The 21,833-nt window shown below is 39.7% G+C and overlaps 1 protein-coding gene across 9 annotated transcripts in view; it reads left to right on the forward strand.

Annotated features, from left to right (window-relative positions):
* PCDH10 (protocadherin 10) overlaps positions 1-21,833 on the forward strand; it is a 53,885-nt gene that overhangs the window by 12,914 nt on the left and 19,138 nt on the right. For 4 of the 9 annotated variants that reach the window (XM_081925963.1, XM_081925964.1, XM_081925965.1 and 1 more), the window contains exon 4: positions 5,581-5,886. The exons of 4 other annotated variants lie outside the window; for them this stretch is intronic. In XM_081925963.1, coding sequence (XP_081782089.1) covers positions 5,581-5,886 — 306 coding nt within the window. Of the gene's footprint in view, positions 1-5,580; positions 5,887-11,523; positions 12,692-21,833 lie in introns of those variants that run through there. One more of the 9 variants, XM_081925962.1, reaches the window with a different exon arrangement.

A 21,833-nucleotide genomic window follows, 5' to 3' on the forward strand; every position in this document is an offset into this window, starting at 1 on the left:
GTCTAGATTCTGTCATGACGTTACTGTAATATCTAGAAAACCTTGCGGTGACATAGAGCACAGATGGAAAAAAAGATGCATGTAGTTGAAAGCAAACTTTGAAGACTACTTTTGCTGCCAAAGAGCTGGGAAGTGCCTTTTATTATTTAAAAATGTAACTGTTTTGGAGAAAGTAGGTGCAGTTGGCAGGTGGGAGGAGGGGAGGAGGAAAGAAAGTCTGGCATACTTATTACTTACAGTTGCAATTTTTAATTGGATAATTAGAGACTGATACTTTGAAGATTATTCAAAATCTCTAGAGGCTTTCTGTGCATACTTTTCTCTTTCTCCTCTTAATTTAATTTAATCAAGAAGGAACAAATCTCAAAAATGCCTAACGTTTGAGAGCAAATCATGTTATTTCATGTAAACTTGAATGCCTTATAAAGGCTTCATTACTGTGAATAGCTAGACTGCTTTAGCCCCATTGAATTCAATGGGATTGCACTTCCACACATAGTTAAAACCTACTTCCCTGTTTAAGTTCTCTTGCAAACTGGGTGTTGACTGCGGGAGGAGTTTCAAGCATACCCCTTTGTTTCTTCAATCAATACTACTGTTGACTGTAGTCTTTATAATCATGGCCTTTTTGGTTTCCCTAGTTTATACCCCATGATATGGCTAGTGGCAGTGGAAATTGTTCAGAAATATAGATGGAGTGTGAGAGACAAATTGTTTGTTTGCTCGTGTTTTTTGTTTATAATAAATGAGATATACTGAGGGATATTATTGACAAGTAACTTGTACTAGTTGTTAGAAGAACCCTTTTGGCACAGCCATTGAAAATCCATAACTCTCATTTACTTTTAAAATCCCAGTTTAACATGTAATGGAAATTTTCCCTTTTTTTTCAAATTCAATTACCATTTTTAATTCAATCTCCCCCAATGTAGATTTGGCAGGAATAGTAGATAAGTTAGCAGAGAGAGACTGCACATCATGTTAGATTTATGACAAAGTTGAGACGGAAGTGTTTGAGTGACTGAACATTTCCTTTATATATAAATCAGTAACGGGATTCTTGGTTTATTGAGAAGTTCAGAGGAAGCAACCACTTCCTTAGTCCTTGGCAGGGCTCTTTTGCACCGAAGTTTACCAAATAGTGAACAAGCTGTGTTTTAGCGGTAAATCAACAAGTGTTAGTGATAACACCAGCCATTCATTGACTAGTTGTTTATTTCTTGCAAAATAGCTCTCCAAGTCTAAAGAAATGTATAATTACTATGATTTCCGGAACATCATAAGCCACAAACATGTTTATTTGGTTTTGCTGGGTTTTTGTCTGTTTGCAAGAGGAGAAGTTACACACATTCAGTCTTTTGGGGTGGTACAGGCTATAAATGTAATGAAATAGATGGTATATGAAGCCCTCTATCCTAAACACACACTCCAGGCAATAAAAAGACTTTTGGTGACATTGCATAAATGGAAAATGGTATTATAAAACTTAAAGAAACTGGTTTTGTGCTTGGTGGTTTTAAATCACTTATTTGAAGCCACTGCGCTTAAAATCTGTCAGTTTTATGACTGATTGTTTCTACATCTGTCTTCAGAGCTGTTACAGAAAACAAAACTGCAATGCAATAGTGCAATAGACATGGTGCATAGCAACAATTATAATATTCCTACTACACAATGCAACAATTCATTCAAAATGTATCAAAGAAAATTAAGACAGCATATAAAGCAGGTTCCTGGGAACCAAATGTGGCCCACCAGGCCTCTGTAGGTGGTCCTTGGGATTCAGGCCACACCCCTTCCCCAGGCTCCACCCCTCACTGAACCTTCTCTGCATCCTCCTCTTGTGGTTTTATCTGTGACAATACGTCTTGCTTGCCTAGATGGAAGGTGGAGAGTGGCAGGTATTGCCACATACCCCACTGGTTCCCAGAAGGTCACCCTTGAGATATTGTGGCCCTTGGGTTGCAAGAAGATTCCACATTCCTGGCATATATTACAAAGAGGCATATGACAAACTGTGAAAATAACCCTAAGGCAATGAGATTAGTATATAGCCACCCCCTTCCCCAACTTCTGTCCTTCTGTCGTCTTCTGATAAAGCCTCCTAATGCAGGAGAATAGGGCATAGCAGGTGGAAGCAGACTTTCCCTGATGGTAGATACGGTCTCTCTTTCTGTAAAGTAGAGCACAAAGCCCAATCTTATTTCTTCCTCTAAAAGGTTTTCATTATTAAATATTACATGAGAGTGACAGAATGTGCAATCCTAAACACACCAGTTAGGGTATAGGTCTCATTGAATACAGTGTGACATGCTTCAGAGTAAACGTGCATAAGATTGCTAGCTTGCCATAAAACTACATTGCAATCTGATCTGGGGGAAAAAACACACACCCCAGAGCCAATTCAATTCCCAGACACTGAGCCATTCACAATCTCTCTGTTTACTGAATCTATGCATCACCAGCTGTGCTTCTATTGCTCCAATTCTAGGTCATTATGACACCATGAAGAAACACCTGTTAGAAACCATTTGGTAAAATGTCACCCTGTTATAGACTGCTTAAAAATAGGAGAATGCACAACTTGAATTAAAGTCTGCATTTTTGCCAGTGCAATTTCTAAACCAGAATCTTCATTTCTCTTTATTGTATTGTAGGATGTAATGGTCTGATCATTTCAGTCTTCAAGGTTTGGGTGGGAGAGACATTTTGTTTCGCCTATTGCTAAACAATTGGGATTTTGTTGGCTTTATGCTAGCAAAAACACATTTGCTAGCACAAGGAGAGCCATCCAGTTTTCACCACTGGATTTGGCAGTAGAAGTTGGTGGAAACCGGGTCTTGAAGAAACACTTTTGGTTGTGCAACCTGCCATTGGCTACAACCCTTAAATCCATGCTTGCCTAACTTATGTTGTGTGTGTGTGTTAGGATGTGACTCAGGCAAGGTTTAGCACCTGAATCACAAACATTATACCCCTGGGAGTAGGGTCCATTGAAATCATGGTAGTTTTTCTGAGCAGAATAGCATTTTAAAAGTTCCTGTGGCTGATATCCAAAACTAGTCATGTTCTGGGCAGACCCATTGAAAGCAATGCACGAAAGTAACTACAGTCCGTTGTTTCAATGGGTCTATTCTGAAAGTCACTCTGTTGGATAGCACCTGTTATTATCAGTTACCTGATGACATGGGAACTTAAAGTGCTTTACTAGGGTTTGATTATACCTATTAATAGTAGCTATTGTATCATTTCCTATTTTGCATTATACTATATTATTGCACAGCATTGTACAACATGTTTAATTCACTGCATTTAGCAGCAAAAATCAAAGGAGTTTACAATTTCATAGATATTTCACAACTGCAAACAGGTAGTTTTGAATTGGGGGAGGAATGACCTAGACAAGGAATATAATATAGTTTTACTTGTTTTCTCATGTCTTTGTGTCAGTTTCCAAAACTGAAATTTATTTTCAGAAGCCTTTCTGAACAAATACAGAGATTGTGACTGTAATGAAACTTGAAATCCTTCTGGATAATATTATGACTTATTTCTTTATATTTGCTTCATTTTTTATGAAATATAAATGTTAAGCTATGTTTTAAAAATCAGCTTTGCAATTGCAAAGTTACTAGTTGGATTTATTATATAAAGAGAGGAATATTGCTGGAGAAATGTTGAAAATGTCTCAGAATGCCTTTTCTGTCCACCCCTTTTCTTTACCATTGTGTCAGCAAAGAAATAAGCTAGCCATTTATTTCACAAACCATTTGTATGTCTCGGATGCTATTCCTCCCCTAAATCTTTAATCCCAGCTGCCGTTCACGTTTGCATTCCTCAACAGCTCACCGATTAGTAATTTACTTCCAGACTTCTGCATAGCAATTATCAGTAGAAGGTTACAGTCAAATCCAGACTTTGTATTGCACAAAGCTTAATTTAAAATAAAACTGTCATTATAAAGTGAGATTAATCTTGAGACAAATCCCCTTGTGTTTCTCTAGTTATCAAGCACTTGTTGGTAATTGGGTGGGATACCTTATTTGCAGAAAATTTGCTAAGACACTGCTTCTACTTATAAAAGCTGCAGCAGAATTCTTAATATGAATCTTTGCTTGGAGGGTAGTGTGGGTGGGGATAGCTGATACTGACTTAGGACAGTGGCTACATAGTCTTTTCTATAGTAGACATTTCTCATCAGGAAAATGTAATCTGTAGGAACCAGCTGCCATTCCCGAATCCTGACACAGAGGAGTTGTACACTTTAAAGGTCTTGTGGCAGATTATTCCTTTCTCTGCAGTCCGCAGCCTGCCAACTGACTTGCAAGGCTGCCATGATGCAATGCCAGTGAGTCTTGGCTCTAGGTTTGGGAAATGACGATCTGCGGCTTACAGTGATGAACATCTGATGGTGGCCAGGCTGTGTGGATCATTTTGTTGGTGTTGAACAGTATCTTTAGTGTTAATGAGTTTTGGTGTTTTGTTGGAGCGGTAAGCTTTGTGTTAGGGAAGGGGGGGGGGTGATTTTATTGCTGTTGTTGTCCAGCCAAGTCAACATGAGGCTTTCTTCCACTGTTACATGTACAAATTCAGCTCTAAAACCTTTCAGTTCTTTCTCCAAGCAAAGCCATGAAAAACAACTTTTGACCACTGAATTCTTAAGCATGCCGTAATATCACTCTTGAGCAAACATTGGTTATTCCATTCCACTCTTAACGACTTCAGCCATCACTGCTCCTTCGAGAAACCTGTCCTAGTGCCTTAAAGGAATCAGTCTATTGAAATGCCTATCGGAAGATAGTCTCACTTGTCATTTAGAATTCTAATAGCTTTAAAGGATTTGTAAGCAAACAGTTTCATGTTGGCAGGGACCAGTGTTTGCTGGTATAGAGTAAGCATTAACACGTTTGTCAATAGTATCTGGATCTGTGTCACATCAGGCTTCAGCTACCCTTAGTGCCACTAATTAGAGTAATTTCACAATAGGCTTTTTTATAGCTACTAATGTGGCTTAAGGGACTGTAAAGTAGATGGTAGCAGAAAAAATAACTTGGAAGAAATGATGCCAAAGGCTGGCTCTTTTAGGTCATGTTCCTTCCTCCAAAATAAGGTCCTTAATCTTTAGCCTATCTGTATATTGACATTTTCCACTAGTCGAACAAGTGGAATTTCATTCCACTTAGTTACATCCCTTTCTCATCTTTTCTCCCCACTATGCCACCCTTTTTGTGTCATACTAACCCCTTGTTGATGATTGTTGGGCATCAAGCCACTGCCATTACCATCAAACACAGTGGGACCAGCTCCCAGATAGCTTGATGGAGGAAGTTCGCAAGATTTTATTATATATATAATAACAATCTTTCCTGTCATCTTATGCTTGCTTTGCCATTTGTGGAGCGTTCTAGCACTTCCTTTCTTTTTAAATGAAGGTGCTGTCTTTTGAAGACTGAATGATCAGATTCTTTATTGGGAGAATGAAGGTGATGAAAAAAAACACCCAACTCCTTTTTGATCACCAGCAGCTGGTCATGATGCTGAAGATTATATCTACAGTTTTTCTCTCTTTCCTGCTTGTAGGCATGGATCTCTTCTCTAATTGCACGGAGGAATGTAAAGCCTTGGGCCACTCGGATCGGTGCTGGATGCCCTCTTTTGTCCCTTCTGATGGACGCCAAGCTGCGGATTACCGCAGCAATCTTCATGTGCCCGGTATGGACTCTGTTCCAGACACTGAAGTGTTTGAAACACCAGAAGCCCAGCCAGGGGCAGAGAGGTCCTTCTCCACCTTTGGCAAAGAGAAGGCCCTTCACAGCACTCTGGAGAGGAAGGAACTGGATGGACTGCTGTCTAATACACGAGCGCCTTACAAACCACCATATTTGAGTAAGTACTGTTCAAAAGGCTGCTAGAGAGTTTTCCCTTGATGGGAATAAAACTCCATTCCCCAGGGTGCTTGCTAGGAATAGAACAGTATACCAGAGGCAATGGGGGGAAGAAGCCCTGAATCCCTTTGGATTAAGAACCACTGAAGAGAACAATGTTGATATATAATTATTATTTTTTAAAAGAAAATGCCTACGGCGTTTTTAGTTTGTAATTTCTAGGACCTTGTTGAAGATGGATTTGTTTTTTTAAAAAATGCTGTTTTTGGAACTGTTTCCCTAATGAATTTTTTAAAAGTAAATAGTTAGCAAGACAAGTATTTCCTCACATTTGTAAGCTGTTTGTGGTGCTTCTTCATTGGGACTACTTGTGGTACCAAACTTGTTTTGTACCCAACAGCTGCTTTGTTCCCCATTGAGCAAGGCTTGGCATTCATTCTCCGATTCATATTTCTCTGCTGCTGCTGCTGACATCGCCTTTTGTTCTCTTGACCATCCTTCATGGGATGAACTTTTAACAATCTTTTCTGGAGCTTTCTGAATTCTTGAGACCATTGTAAGTATGATGGTGCTTGTGTGTGATACAGAAGATGGTCATAGGGTTAGGTGAAAGAGGAGAATTCCTTATTCATTTCCGTGCCAAGTGGAGTGCCTTGAAATCACTCTTTGGCCCGAGATTCTACATTGCGATGCTTACCGGCCCATTATGTTTTATTAGGAGATCGTAAAGTCTTCCCTTGATTATAAGTGCTTAGGATGAGTCTGTGTGTCTGGAAATGAAGAAAACCAGTGCCTTCATTTAGGAAGTGCAGCGGCTGCAAAGGTTGCAGGGATCTTTCTGAAAGAAAGAAAAGCAAATCTAATTGATGAGAGTGGTAATGTCACCACTGAAATACAATATAGCAGTGCTTCCTTTTCTCAGTTCTGCCATCCCCTCCCCAGCTCTGTCCTAGAGGGATCCCCTCTTAAAGTGGGAATTTATGCTTTATTTATGCTTATTTTAGCTTTTAGACTAAGAAGCCAGACATAGCAGAAGCTTCTGATTACAGCTTTGTATATTTTAGTTTCTAGCAGCTGATGTTAAGGCGCATCACTTGTTCCAAAAAGAAAAAGAAAAAAGCCGAAACACCATCTAGTTGTACTTCTTGTATCTGCTGGGTTACCTATGAACTTAATGATCTAGAGGAGGATTGACAGATCTTTTTTTCACTGTTCGGCAGATCAGCCATTCCAAATGCACCCTTCACTCTAGAGATACTACTTCAGCCATGCATTCCTAATAACCTTTTCATGATTTTAGGTCATATGTTTCAGACCTGTAGCATTGTACATTTCTTTAAGGTGATGCCCGAGCTTGTTCAGTTAAGGTAGTGTATCTTTTTTCTTCTAATGGCTGAAAATGAACAGCAACTTTGCAGTGCCAAACAGCTATAAGAGGTTTATCATCCAAATTCAGCCTATTCCTGTTGCTTCTGCCTTTTTAAATCATAGACCACTCTACATAGCTGCCCCTCTAGTTTGTTTATTTTCTCATAAGTTGTGATGTACATTTGAAGATTTTTAAGCCTGCACAATGTGTTGGTGGTATCTGAAAGACATTTAAAGGGGAATAGGGATTCAGGGCTGTTTTTTGTTGTTGTTTTTTTTGCATCTAGACTTCAGGATAAAGCTATATTAAATCTAAAATCAGACAAGTTTTCCCCTACATGCAATTAATGTTTTCTTTTGCATGAGGTTAGGTTTTGAACTTCATAACAAGCAAGAGTTATTTTAGAGAGAGGGAGAGGTAGGTGAAGGAGAAGAAACCAGCTACTGAAGAGCATGATGTTTCATAGAGTTGAGAAAATATTTTACAATGGATAATTTCTTTTTTGAACACAACAGAGAGAGAGAGCCTATTCTCAGTTGCAATTCTAAGAGAAGCAACCAAGTTTATTCAAGTGGTAACTAGAGTCGAGCTATAGTGACCACAGGATAATTAAGTTTAACATTCTCTTGGGGCAAATTGTGCCCCCCCCCCAAAAGTATCAAAGAGCTGTTGAAAGCTACAAAGGGATAGTGAAGTAGAGCTGGTGAATGGCCTGGCGAGAGTGTTTGTTGTTGAAGAGGTTGTGTGGCAGGAGGAGAGCTGTAGGGCCATATAGAGAGGTTTGAGGGACCACATTTGGCCCATGGTTTCCCCACTCCTGTGATAGCCAAAGAATGTATACTTAACCAGAAATGTAAAAGAGGCATATACATTCTGCACCACAAAACTTCAAGATGCTAAATAGAGCTTCACAGAGTAAGTCAGGAATATGGAGTGGGTTAGTGAAAATTACAGCTAACTCAATAAAATATAGCATATATCTCACATAACTAATAAATGCCCAAGCCTAGCAGTTGCGTGTTTAAAAGGTAGTTGGAACAGCATAAAAATAATTTAGTTTAGCAGAGATCGACTCATAAGATTAAGCAGATTCCAAAGTAGCTGTTATGACAGTTGCATTCATTTTATCTGTTCATGTCAGGTAATTAAGAGGCCACATCTGAGAATAAGAAGTCAAGTGACAAAGTGCTGGAACATACTAACACGTTAAATAAAAATAAGTTGCTTATACCAGATGGTATTCATCCAACCGTTGCATATGATTTTCAGGGGGGGAAGTTGACTTTATTTTCAACAGAAATAGTCCTGTCCCTTGTTCTAGATAAATTAAACTTGGAAAATGTTTCAGTTTGCAATGCTTTATAATTGCTGTGGTTATCAAATCTCATCCATTTAGAATGGCACTACTGAAAATTCAGGAGACGTCATAAGGATTGAGAGACATGAAATGTCTAAGAAAAGAGTAGTCCTTTTCCTATCTGGTGACATTTGTAAAGACAGAATATGGGCAAATGTGCAAAGCACTATTCCTGCAATGGTAGGAATGATAAAGTCTGTTGAAGCAGAGAGGACAGACAGCAGAAAGGGTTAAAGGACATGAAGTGGAAAACCAGATGGGAATAGAGTGGGAAAGGGGACAGTAATGAGTGTATAAATGGCAGGGAAGTTGTCCCCTTCTCCCATATGGACAGAAAGAATCTTGAGACTGTTACATATAATTTTAGCCCCAGATTGTAAGTATCTAGATAATAACGGTATGTTGCGGAAGCTCTGTAGCTCAGTGGTGTGCAATCAGTTCCAACATCTCCAGCTTGGGTTATGAAACTCTCCTGTCTGGAGCCTTAAAAAAAGAGCAAATGTGATATTTATTCTTTTGGAGTTATTTAATGATACTAAAGAGTAAAAAACCAAGTACTGGGATTCTAATATTGGACTGAGACCAAAACGGAAGTTCTGTGAACTTACCTCAGAGGCAAGTCCTATTGAATGGGACTTTATACAGTCACTAAAAGAGATAATTAATCATGGCAAAGACTTGAGACTAGATGTGCTGATCGATAGCTGGCTTAAAAAAGGTTTTCAGGTTGCTTGTCCAGCCTTTGGGAAAAGTGACCAAAGGGCGTTTTATTAGACTCAAGTTGGCATCTGCCTATAAAACTTGAGATGAGGCGCCGATGCTAAGTATTTGATACAGCCTGGGCTCTGGTCTGTTCAAGTCAGGTAGAATGTAATCATATATTGAAAAGCCTTTCTTCTTCTTCTCCAGCTGAAGAGATAGGAAAGGTTGCACTCCAGGTGTTGTTGAACTATACCTAGCTAGCATGGCCATTGGTCAGGAGTGATTTAAGTTGCAGTCCAAAATAGTGGCGGGCACCAGGTTGGGGAATTTTGAGTTAAGCATAGGCTGAGTCTTTCCAGATCGCCCGTCTCACAGCCGCCACATGTTTTGAAAGTCACTCCTGAAGGTCAGTGCCCCTTTGCAGTTAAAGAGGCTGCAGTTAAAAGTGAAGATGAAGAAAGTCTTTTATAATTTGTGATGGCAACAAGCAGAATCCACACAGGGCTTTTATTTAAAGATCCTCTGTATCTGAACCAAACCCTTGCTGACTTCAGTGGGAATATTATGCTACTCAGACAAAACCACATCATTCAGATGTTATAACCGCAGCCTATAATTTGGCCATGGATAATGGCATGGTCAGAAAAAAACTTTTGAGAAGACAAGCTTTCAAAATAACAACTCATGTAAGTGTCTGGACCATATCAGGATGTAAAAGAGACCTTTTACTATGCTAGATATACTATGTGCAGAATTTCCCACATTTAGTCCATCTGCATTTTGAGATATTAAACCTATAATTCTATACATACCATACCTAGCAGAAGCAAGCCCCATTGGCCATGCTGAGATGTTCTTCTCAATAAACATGCATAGGACTGCCTGCAGTTCTAAAAATCACTGCTTTTAAATAAATAAACTAATCTTTTTTCAAAAAAACCAAACAAACAAATTGAAAATCCCCCCCCATACCAAACTAGTGTTGTTGTTCATTTTTGTGGGTTGTAATGTGATCTTGTAAAAATCATTTATTAAACTGTTATAATGTATGAAAAGATTTTCTATCTCATATTCTATCTCTTGTTAGTAATCTTAAGGAAGCAGTTACTTGCCCTCTCAGAGGGTCATAGCCATGGGATGGTTAGAATAACAGGTAGTGAGGAAATAGTTATGTTGAAATATCCTGAAAATTAACTTCATTTTGGGAATAAAATTACAAATAAATAATATTTATTCCATGTATATTTTGAATTCTGCTTAAAAAGAACAAGAAAAATCTAGAAAAACAGGAAGGGGACTATATCCACTTTTCTAGTTTTAAATATATGATTGACAAAGCAGCTATTTTATGCAGCTATTGCAGGAGCTGCTTTGTGTGGTAAAGATGCCGAAGAGAACTTTGCAGTATGATGTCTCTATAAAATGCAGCAAGGAGAGAGATGATTCAGTGCCATTTGCGTAGTACTTTCAACCACAATGACTATAAGCTTCTTTGCAAAACCAAGAATAGATAATGTTAGTTCATCACCAAAAGGTGGAGAAATTATATATGCGCTAATAGTTCAAGAAACCATTTAGTTGCACAAAGAAACTGAAAATTAGCAACTGTATTAGGCAAACCAGAAATACCACAAAATAGCATGCCATCACCTCTGTAAATTGGAAAGAATGATTTTAGCATATTATGGATTGTTATGGTTGTTTTTTGGAATTTCAGGTATATACCTTACCGAAAAATGGCACTGCACCACAGTTTTGAGATAGTACTAAAATAGTACTAAAATAGTACTAAATAGTACTAAAATGAGGCTGTCATAATGACTTCATTCAAGCAGTGGAGATCATAATTAGGATATGGAATAGTTGCTCTTAATTTGGGAGAACATGAGTTAACAGGGTACACAGCTAAAAAAATTTAAGCATTAGCATTACTGATTCTTACTGAGCATTCCCCAGCCCCATAAATACAATCTCTATTTGTACTTTATGCTTGGAACACCCTCCATGGAGTATGAAATCCATTGATCTCAAGGAGGTGCACAGTAGAGCTTCCTGTTGCAATGTTTTTCTTGTTTTTGGATCTGTATGATAGTGAGGAAACCCAGCTGTTAGTAGTTAATTTATCTCTCAGCAATATTTTCTAGGTATCATATTTTTAATTTGTTTAATTTGTTATGTTTTTCCTAATACTCTGCCACTAATATCTTAAGGTCCCTGGTTCCAAAACATCCACCTTCATTTAAGAAGACTTCCTTTCAACTATCTTCGTCCCGCAGAAGAAGCAACCGTATGAAGAGCAGAGAATTAAACTAGCTCTTGGAGAGGCCCCTGTTTATGCATGCATAGGAATACAAGCTTGCATTGGACAAATCGGTTGAGGAAAAAGAATACTGTGAACGGGTTATGATTTGTAATAAAAGAGATTTAGTTGTCCTAAATCTGAATCCAAACCTTCTTCCCCTGGTTTCTGTTATTCAAAACTAGATTTCATTTTTATACCAAAGATAATAGTTACACAAACTTAATTAGCAAGGGATGTTATCATAGTGGTAGAACATGTGCTTTGCATAGGTTAAATTCCTGGCATTCCTTTTGTTTTTGTTTTTAAGGATCAGGCAGCAATAAATGTGAAAGATCTCTGGAAGAACCTGAAAAGCTGCTGCCAGTCAAATTAGGCCAGGCTTTGTCACGCTGGTGCCCACAGATGGTTTGGACTAAAACTTCCCTCAGCTCAGCCAGTAGGGCTTCTTGGAGCTGATGGGAATTGTAGACAAAAACTGCTGCAGGGCACCAGTTTGCATTAACCAATGCTCAGCCAAATGGGCAAATAGTCTAACCATGTAAAAGTCAGTTTCATATGTAATCACCATATAAAATACTTGTGTTTGTTTTGGTTAATAATGTTTGGCAGTAAATCATATAGTGCTATGCTACTGTTCATCTGTGGGAAGGTAGTGGTGGGGAACACACAATAATAATTGAGGCATAGTGATTGAGAGCAGCCTTCTCAAAATGTGAAACAGAAGATTTATCTGTGGGGTTAAAAGCACAAATGAAAATAACATTCACTTTGCCATAAGTGTGTATTTAATTTATGTACCCGTAGAGAAAAATGGAAAAGGATGTATGTAGTGTCAAAACTAAAAAGGAGAAATTGAAGCTTATCTATCTAAATGACTGCCGACGCTATTTTAGTAAGAACGAAAATAGTTAAGTGCTACATTATATAATGAAGAACATGAATAAGTCAGGACTAAAGTCTTCAATATAACAAAGTTGTTAGGTTTAACATGCATTACATTTGTCATTCATCTACCATGCATTTTCTACTCTGTGGCTTGCTTCTGAACCACATTAAAGCCTCACTCTCATGACTGACATGTGGGCTGTTGTGATGAGCATGTTATGCAGGCGATTGTGCCTGAGTTAAATGTATTTTAGATCTGGGGTACGTTCGGGGACATTGTCGCAACCAAAGATACATTTTGTGCCCTATCCACCCACCTGGCTTGTATCATGAGCAACTGCTTCCCATAATTGGAATTAAATATTCACACACATTGCAGTTTCTTGGCAAACATATTTGCATACTTGAACTGGTGTTTTGATTTATTTTAAAGCAGAAAATTCTCAAAGCAACTTTGTTTCTGTGAGGGGAAAATGGAAGGAACTGCATAGGTTTATCATGAAGAAGAGAAGACCAGGAGAGGTGAGGAGTAGGGGGAGAGAGAGAGAGAGAGAGAGAGAGAGAGAGAGAGAGAGAGAGAGAGAGAAAGAAAGAAAGAAAGAAAGAAAGAAAGAAAGAAAGAAAGAAAGAAAGAAAGAAAGAAAGAAAGAAAGGCAAAGTTGACTACACAGCAGCAGCTTGCTGGAGTGAGGTGGTGGAGAAGTTTGTACTGTGTGGGCACATCAGCCAAGCCGATCCGGCACTCTCAATAAACCCACCACTGCACCCATTTCTCTCTCCCTCCTGCTAAGCTGTAGCGACCCTACTGTGGGAAGGTCAGGTGTATGCCTCTCTCTGCTGGCTGCAACAGATTTTTGTGTAGTCGTTTAGTCATGTCTGACTCTTCATGACCCCATGGACCAGAGCACACCAGGCACTCCTGTCTTCCACTGCCTCCCGCAGTTTGGTCAGACTCATGTTGGTAGCTTTGAGAACACTGTCCAACCATCTTGTCTTCTGTCGTCCCCTTCTCCTTGTGCCCTCCATCTTTCCCAACATCAGGGTCTCTTCCAGGGGGTCTTCTCTTCTCACGAGGTAGCCAAAGTGTTGGAGCCTCAGCTTCAGGATCTGTCCATCCAGCTGCAACAGATAGCAATCTTCAACTTACCTGAAAGGTTGTCATACCTAGGTGAAGTCAAATGGGTTTTTTGCTTCTGCCTCGGGGAAAGGACTAGATTCAGTGGATTGAATTTACAGGAGGATGGTTTTCAGTTGAGTATTAGGAGAAATTGTAAGAGAAGTTCAATGATGGAAGCAGATTACTGAGGGAAGTGGTGGGCTCTCTTGAAAGGAAAATTCAAATGGAGACTGTGCAGCCATTTGCTGGGAATGCTCTCTAGCTCTGGATTTCCTTCTTCTTGCAATGAGATGGACTAGAAGGGATACTGGATTCCCTCCATTTCTGTGATTCTACATCAAAATATTTTTAATCAATCTGTCTGGAATACATTAGGAACTAAAGCAGAATCTAATTAAAAGGCAGGAGGGACTGTTTGAATGTGTTTTTGGGAGGGGGGTTATTGGTTTGTGTTTGTTTTTGTTGCATTGTGTATTTTTGTATTCTCATTTTATGTTTTTCTATTGTGAACCACCCTGGGGATCTTTCGATGAATGGCATTATGCAAACTTAATTAATAACTACTATTACTGCTACTATTCAGCACTTCACTATGTCCCCAGAAGTGGTCCAGAAGCCAATTCAGCTGTTGTAATAGGGGACTCCCAAGCGTTGAATGAGTTAGCATTCCAGCTGCCATGTTCTGAACCAACTGACAACTTCACATAGCATACTATACATTGCATTTGATGTGGTTAATTCCTGACTGATCTGGCACTCCAAGCACTTTTTTTCACCCACCCACCCAGAACATACCAGTTTGGGCAGAAACTGGCACAAAAAGTCAAAGTAGACACAGCACTTGGGGATTCTAATGGAGATGCAAATTGTCCCCTCCTCAGTCATCAGATTGACCATATGATGAGCAGGGTGGAGATAGTTGTCCCTTCTACAGTTTATCTGCATGGATCAGAAAGAGAGGAGAGGCTATATGCCTCTCTGTGTGTGCCCCCAACCCATAGTTAGCAAGTGACCCATGCAAAGCTGGCCAAAGGTGAAAGTTGCCCTCAGGTAAAATTTTAAAATACCAAGCACCTTGTGTTGCATTAATTATGTGATTAGTAATTGCATCATTATTGTTAAACCAACAAATACCAGGTAAGGGAGGGAGGGATGGGCATCTCCCTGCATTCCTTTGAGTGGAAGGGTGGGATATAAATTTAATAAATCTTTTACCACGGTTTTAGCTTGTCAAGTTTGCCAGACGAACACAGAGACTTAGCTAACTACAACCTGCACATGGCGGGTGCTGCAGAGATATTTGGCCCATCATTTCTTAATTTAGTACAGAATTTAATGTATTTATCAGAATTTAGCTTGGACAGAATGTACATTAAATGGCTTAAATATGCCAGGTGGCTATGTTTTCCTTTCCTTCTTGGTACTCAGTAGCCTCTTTTCCTCATTTGTGATTTTACAAGAAGCAAAATGAATTGATTTATTTTATGTAAACTGTCTTTAAATAATAAATTATAAAAAGAATTGAGTTGTTTATATTTGTAGTAGCCTGTCCTTTAACAAAGATTCAGAGCTGCCTGGCCCCTTTTACCATCTTAAACCCAGGAGGCAGTAAACATTTTGTTAGGCCTACCTGTGTGGGGCACAGAAATCTACAGCGTTAAGTTTGCCCAATTCCAAATCAAAGTCATTGTGTCAGTACCTTTTTGTAGTTAAATAAAACAAGAGCTCAGAAATATAGCTTGCGGTAACAAAGCACACTAATTGTTGTTATGATGGCCTAGTGTCAGCGATGAAGAGGATAACAAGTGGCCTATTTCAGGCATAATATGACTCATCAGTGACTTAGACATTGCAGTGAAGAGTATGCTAATCACATATTTAAACAATACAAGCTTGGAAAGGATTGCAAATCTTTTGCGGAATGCAATTAAGTACTCTATAATCTTGATAAATTAGAAGGACGGGCTGAAATTTGATAGGATAGCACTTCAAAACACGATATAATTGCTTTGCTTTTGAACACAAAATCAAAGACCAAAGCGGATAAAGAAGTGACACAAAAAAAGAAGAAGAAAATAAGGACGAGTAACTCAAATGTGCAGAAGTCTAAGGAAACACTGGCTGGATTATGATAATGCTGTTATCTGAAGATCTGTGCTGTAATAAATAACAGCCAGCACGGACGGAAAGCATCATTGTGGATATGTGAACTCATTTTGTACCTTTAAGAAAAGGGTGCATGCAGGTCCCACCTGCAGCATCCCTGCCAGAGACCTTCCCGTGTTGAGTATGGGAGCCTTCAAACTTCCTCATAGTGCAGTGGTACCTCTGGTTAAGAACTTAATTTGTTCTGGAGGTCCGTTCTTAACCTGAAACTGTTCTTAACCTGAGGTACCACTTTAGCTAATGGGGCCTCCAGCTGCTGCCGCACCGCAACCATGCGATTTCTGTTCTCATCCTGAAGCAAAGTTCTTAACCCAAGGTACTATTTCTGGGTTAGCGGAGTCTGTAACCTGAAGCATATGTAACCCGAGGTACCACTGTATGGGAAGGTCAGGCAGGAGCATTGCAAGAAGGGCTGGCACATACGTCCTTCAGGCACCATGCCTGAATAGGGTTGATGTTTCCTGCAGATTAAAAGAAGAAAAAAGGAACTTGAAGCATGAATAAAACTTGGGTGCTAGACAGAAGGATTTGCTGAAACATTCTCCTTGCCATGTTAACTTTCCATGCGCAGGGATTTTTTAAATGCATTGAAATCACTGAAACCATCAGTACCAGTTGCATTTTAAATTGGTTACTGTTCTTGGAGGAGTGCACATGTTTTCCCCAAATATGTAGATCTACTCTTTGCTTTTTCATTTCATGCCCACCAAGTGTTAAGGTTTATTTCAGAAATTGTATTTTAAGTTGAGAATTGAAAAGGGTGAGAATTGATTTGTTAAGACTTTTATCACATTGGGTTTGAAATTGGGCTTTTATAGCACTGTAGTCCATGTATCCCTGCAAAGCTGCACCTGAATGTCTATTGACGCTTCAGATTGCCTGGGGGAGGATTTTTATGTGGCCAGATGTGTGTGTGCTTGTGGGGAGGGGGAGAGATCTGAGAAATGTTGGAGGGTATGTTTCGATCTTCGCTGGCACGACTGCAATGGTATGTTGGATCCATGCCAATATCCAGCAAAATATAGGAAAAAATGAGAGACTCGTCTTTTGATGTGCACATATTATTCAGCTAACCCTTTGGGATATATTTTCACTGTTACTGAGCGGCAAACCTTAGTGCTGCAAGGAAAGCGTCGCATTTCCATTGTAAAATGCAGTGGGGTTTACTTTAAGAATATAGGTAACAGGAGCAGGACTATGGCTGGACAGGAGATGGCTATGAATGTTAGCTTTTCCAGAACTTTTCTACTGCATCTGAAGAACAGTTTGGTGGAGTAATCAGATGGTTTGGCGAGCTAGCCCTACACATGAAGAGGAAGAACTTCCATTGCTCTAGATGATTTCCAGGATACAAGTCTATTTGGAGAATACCCACTGACAACCCAGGTCCAGAGGATCAACTCTGAAGGGAATGGTACCCCTTTGGGTTGCTTCTTTTGGATGTGACAAGGGCAAGGACACTTTCCATGAGTTATTGCTTGTAGGTGGTCTTACTCCTATGTGACAGAGTGAGCAGTTGGCGGGGCAGGGATGTGAGTTAACCTTTCCTCTTTCAACTGCCTTGTCATCCAAAGGTCCAACCACATCCTTAGCCAATTTCCTGCTTTAATATATTTAGATTTCTTTCTTTCTTTCTTTCTTTTCCCTCATTGACTGCTTACATTTCTTTTGCTAAAATTTGTATACATTTTCTCATTTGGACATGACTTCCATTTTCTGAAGGAAGCCTTCTTTCCTCTATTAGCTCCCTTGAGTCTGCTAGTTAACCACATCAGCATACTGTTGGCCCTGGTTGGACCCTTCCGGATCACCACCTTAGATTGATTAGATGGAATAGTTGGAGGGCCTTTTTTCAGCTGCCCATGCCAATGGAGGCTAAAGAAATACTGGTTTCATTGGTATCTCAACATTCTTCTGCATCCTTGTGGCAAATATTTGTGTGTTTTGACTGAAATAATCTATATTTAATAAATGGCATAAAAGAAATAAAGCAGAGACGATGACATGTTTATTGTACAAACTGGAGTTTTATATTGTATATGTGTATCACTATATACATAAAAATGTAAGACGGTCACCATGTAGCCCCAATTGGAGGATTTATAAAGAAGAATACGGTAGGATGGTGGCTTCATAACTGGCAGAAGTTGAAGAGGGTGCTTAGTAGCTGCAATGTGTTTCATGGGTCACAAGCAAGAAATCTAAACACAATTTAGTGCATGTTTTTGAGTATTTGTGGCCTCTCTTAATAGGCAGGTCCTGTAAAACCCGTCTTTTATTTATATGTATGAATTTTTAAAGTTTTTATTTGTTTGTTTTCATGTTCATACTGTATTGTAAGTCTGAGTCAATTTTGTGAGCCAAGTCAATAATATTATTAATAGCAACAGCTTTATAAGTAATGAGGACTTGTGTCCCCTCCCCAATATGTGATTGACTGATAATTCCAAGGGGCAGAACTGCAGTAGTATGTCCTTTGGCATCTTCAGTGAGAGAAGGTAGACTGAAGTGAAAAATCTCAAGGGCCCAGAAGGGAAAGTGTCATGCAGGCATGTTGGCTTGAAATCTGGACATCAGGGCTGGTCTGCCCATGAGTCAATGTGAAGCAGCTGCCTTGGGTGGCAGAAATTTCATGAGAACTCACAAAAGGTCTCACAAAATTTTGTAAGAATACATCATCGTCATCACTGTTTCACAGGCATTGCAATCCAGGTAAGGGAGGCTGCAGAAGTGGTGCAGCAGCACGTTCTTGTTTTATCCCAGGCAGAAAAATGAGATGCATCACCTCTGCTGGACAGACTGCTGAGATGGTAGGACATGGGATTATGGGGTCTGGGAACATGAGGAGGATGTGGTGAAGGTTGTGCAGGTTGGTTGCATATAACCTCTGTTGTTTACATTGGGGGAATAGAGTGTAAGATCTGCATTTAGGAAAAGGATGGGGATGGTGCTACATGAAGATGTAGAAAAACTATGCTAATACATTTTGATTTCAATCCTATGCCCACCTATCTGAGTAATCCCCATCAAACTTAGTGGGATTTAGGTCTGAATAGATATTCATAAGATTGCACTCCAAGTTAATTGCAGTCACATTTATCTCACTTCTAGAAAGTTTCTTTAAGCCTTTCTTTTAGCAGGTATTTTGAGTAGTGATATGCAAGCTTGGCAATTAGTTAAACATTGCTGCTAGTTAGAGAGATCTTGAATATGTGCTAATATGTGCTTAAAGAAGTCACCACAACAGAAGCACTGAATAATCAGTTAAAGCCTCTGAAAGCATGGGATAGCTGTCACAAGATAATCAACATCAGAGGCTACATTTCAAATACAAATGTACAGTAATATATCAGTGTGCAGTAATTATTTGCGATATACTGTTGAGTTTGTGGTGTTCTTTATGGAATGTGTAGCATGGTCAGGATAATTGTTTATGTATTTCTTTACACAACTTTTTCCATCCCCCGCGTGCTGAAAATTTAGGAATAGGTTGAAGTACATTACTTCTCACTACGGACCATAAAAAACCTAACATTTTATGCTGCATCTGGAATATCATGATCAGATTTGTCTCATTCATTCATATATATATATATACGCACACACATACACACATACATACAGTGGTACCTCTACTTACGAATGTGACCCATTTTGGGGTGCCATTCGCACCCCAAAAAGTCCATAAGTAGAGTGTCGCTACTGCGCATGCGCAAAGCGCAATAGAGCACTTCTGTGGATGTGCGAAGTGCGCAGATTGCTTCTGGTGTGCTCGTGGGGCGAAACCCAGAAGTATACACTTCCGGATTTGCTGCATTCACAACCCGAAAATCCACAACATGAAGCGAACGCAACCAGAGGTATGACTGTGTGTGTGTGTGTATTCACACACACACACACACACACACACACACACACACATATTCTAAACATTAAATGCTTGCTTAATTGTCAAGAGCTCTCCTAAGGGAAATCAGTGGTATTAAGTGTTTGATATGAATGCATATGAACAGCATAAACCAATGAATATTAACTCGGTAACAAGTTCGGTGATGCTTAGTTGCAGGTAAGTGTAGATTAGATTTTAGCCCCAGAATGTAGTTCTTACAAAAAGGCTAACATAAAGAGGACTTTTTGTCCTCTTATCCGAATTCTACTAGATTGCCTGAATAACCTAGACTACCAGACTCATCTAGACTGCTAGGATGTATTCTGTGCTGGAATTGACGAAACAGTCTGTCTGTCTGCAGAATTTGGTTCATAACCCTTTTTAGCAAATTCACTTGATTGCTGGTCCAGTATCCACAAATATGCTCTGACAGAAAAAGTGACCTATTTGCATTTAGATGAGCCATCTGCCCCATTTTGATGGTGGAGGTAACAGCATCAGCATCAAAGTCATTTTGATGGATAAAAAGCTCTGAATGGTTAGTGCTATGTCCATCAGTGCCTTTTGCATCCCTGCTTATGTTTGTATCAGTGTCACCAAAATGGATTTGAGTTGATTTGGGCAGCAATATTACACATGCACTTACATGCAGCAAGATGAAGGACAGGGTTTTATTCCTGCTGGGGGCAAGATAGCTTTTGGATGTGCTTTTTTCATTATTTTTTTGACCTCTTGAGTATGGACAAAACCACTGGTACACTGAATAGAGATGAAATGATCTGTTGTATTTATATATTTATATAGATGAAAGCAAGGGTGTTTGCTGCAAAGGGGGAGAAAACAGCAATTACTGCAATCATTGTTTTATTGCACAACCCAGAGAGCTGATGCTCACATCTCTCATTTGATTTTTACACAGCTTATAAATAATTGTACATGTCAGGGTGAGCATTGCCAGCTTACTTTAGAGTTTCCTATGTGACTCTTGGACTTTATTCTTAGCTACTCTGGAAGCCATGTGACAAACTAGATGTTTGCTAGACATGTAGCATGCCGCTGCTAAGCACCTAGTTTTTTTCTTAATTACAGACACGGTGGGTCAACCCTTATGGGGAAGGCAGCTCCTAGGGAGGTACGGCTTATATCTCACGACCTCAGCATGATTAGAGTGAACCTCCACCCCCTACACATAGCTAGGAGCCTTAAGAATAATGCTTCCCTTTGTGTCAGTGGGGTGCTTTTCTTTTAAGACTCCTAACTGTTTAGGTGTGTAAAGAGTTTAACTCCAATAACACGGAGGAAGGATGCAATATCCTCCCTTCCCATATGCAGCCTTTTCAGTAAGTATCTCAGTCCCCACTTTGTTGTTGTTGTTTAGTCGTTTAGTCGTGTCTGACTCTTCATGACCCCATGTACCAGAGCACACCAGGCATTTCTGCTTTCTCTTGCCTCCCGCAGTTTGGTCAAACTCATGTTGGTAGCTTCGAGAACACTGTCCAACCATCTTGTCCTCCGTTGTCCCCTTCTCCTTGTGCCCTCCATCTTTCCCAACATCAGGGTCTTTTCCAGGGAGTCTTCTCTTCTCATGGGGTATTGGAGCTTCAGCTTCAGGATCTGTCCTTCCAGTGAGCACTCAGGGCTGATTTCCTTCAGAATGGAGAGGTTTGATCTTCTTGCAGTCCATGGGACTCTCAAGAGTCTCCTTCAGCACCATAATTCAAAAGCATCAATTCTTCGGCGATCAGCCTTCTTTATGGTCCAGCTCTCGCTTCCATACATCACTACTGGGAAAACCATAGCTTTAAGTATATGGACCTTTGTCGGCAAGGTGATGTCTCTGCTTTTTAAGATGCTGTCTAGGTTTGTCATTGCTCAGTCCCCGCTACCTATAATTAAATAAGAAAAAATAGCTGCATGCTGTACATTTATCAAATACTTAGTTTGAACTCTATGCTATGCCAATGGTGTGTAACAGACAGAGCCATGTAGGTGCCTTGAATGCTAGAAAACTTGAGTATAGGTGATGGCAAGGAGTATTGGTTATATGGATAGCTCACATGCTCAGAGGAACATAGGATGCTACCTTGGACCAACTATCTCAGTACTGACAGTGGCTCTCAAACAGGAGTCTTTTCCAGCTCTACTAGAGATGTCAGGAGAT

Source organism: Podarcis melisellensis (genome assembly GCF_964234715.1).
Source record: "Podarcis melisellensis genome assembly, chromosome: 9".
NCBI lineage: Eukaryota > Metazoa > Chordata > Lepidosauria > Squamata > Lacertidae > Podarcis > Podarcis melisellensis.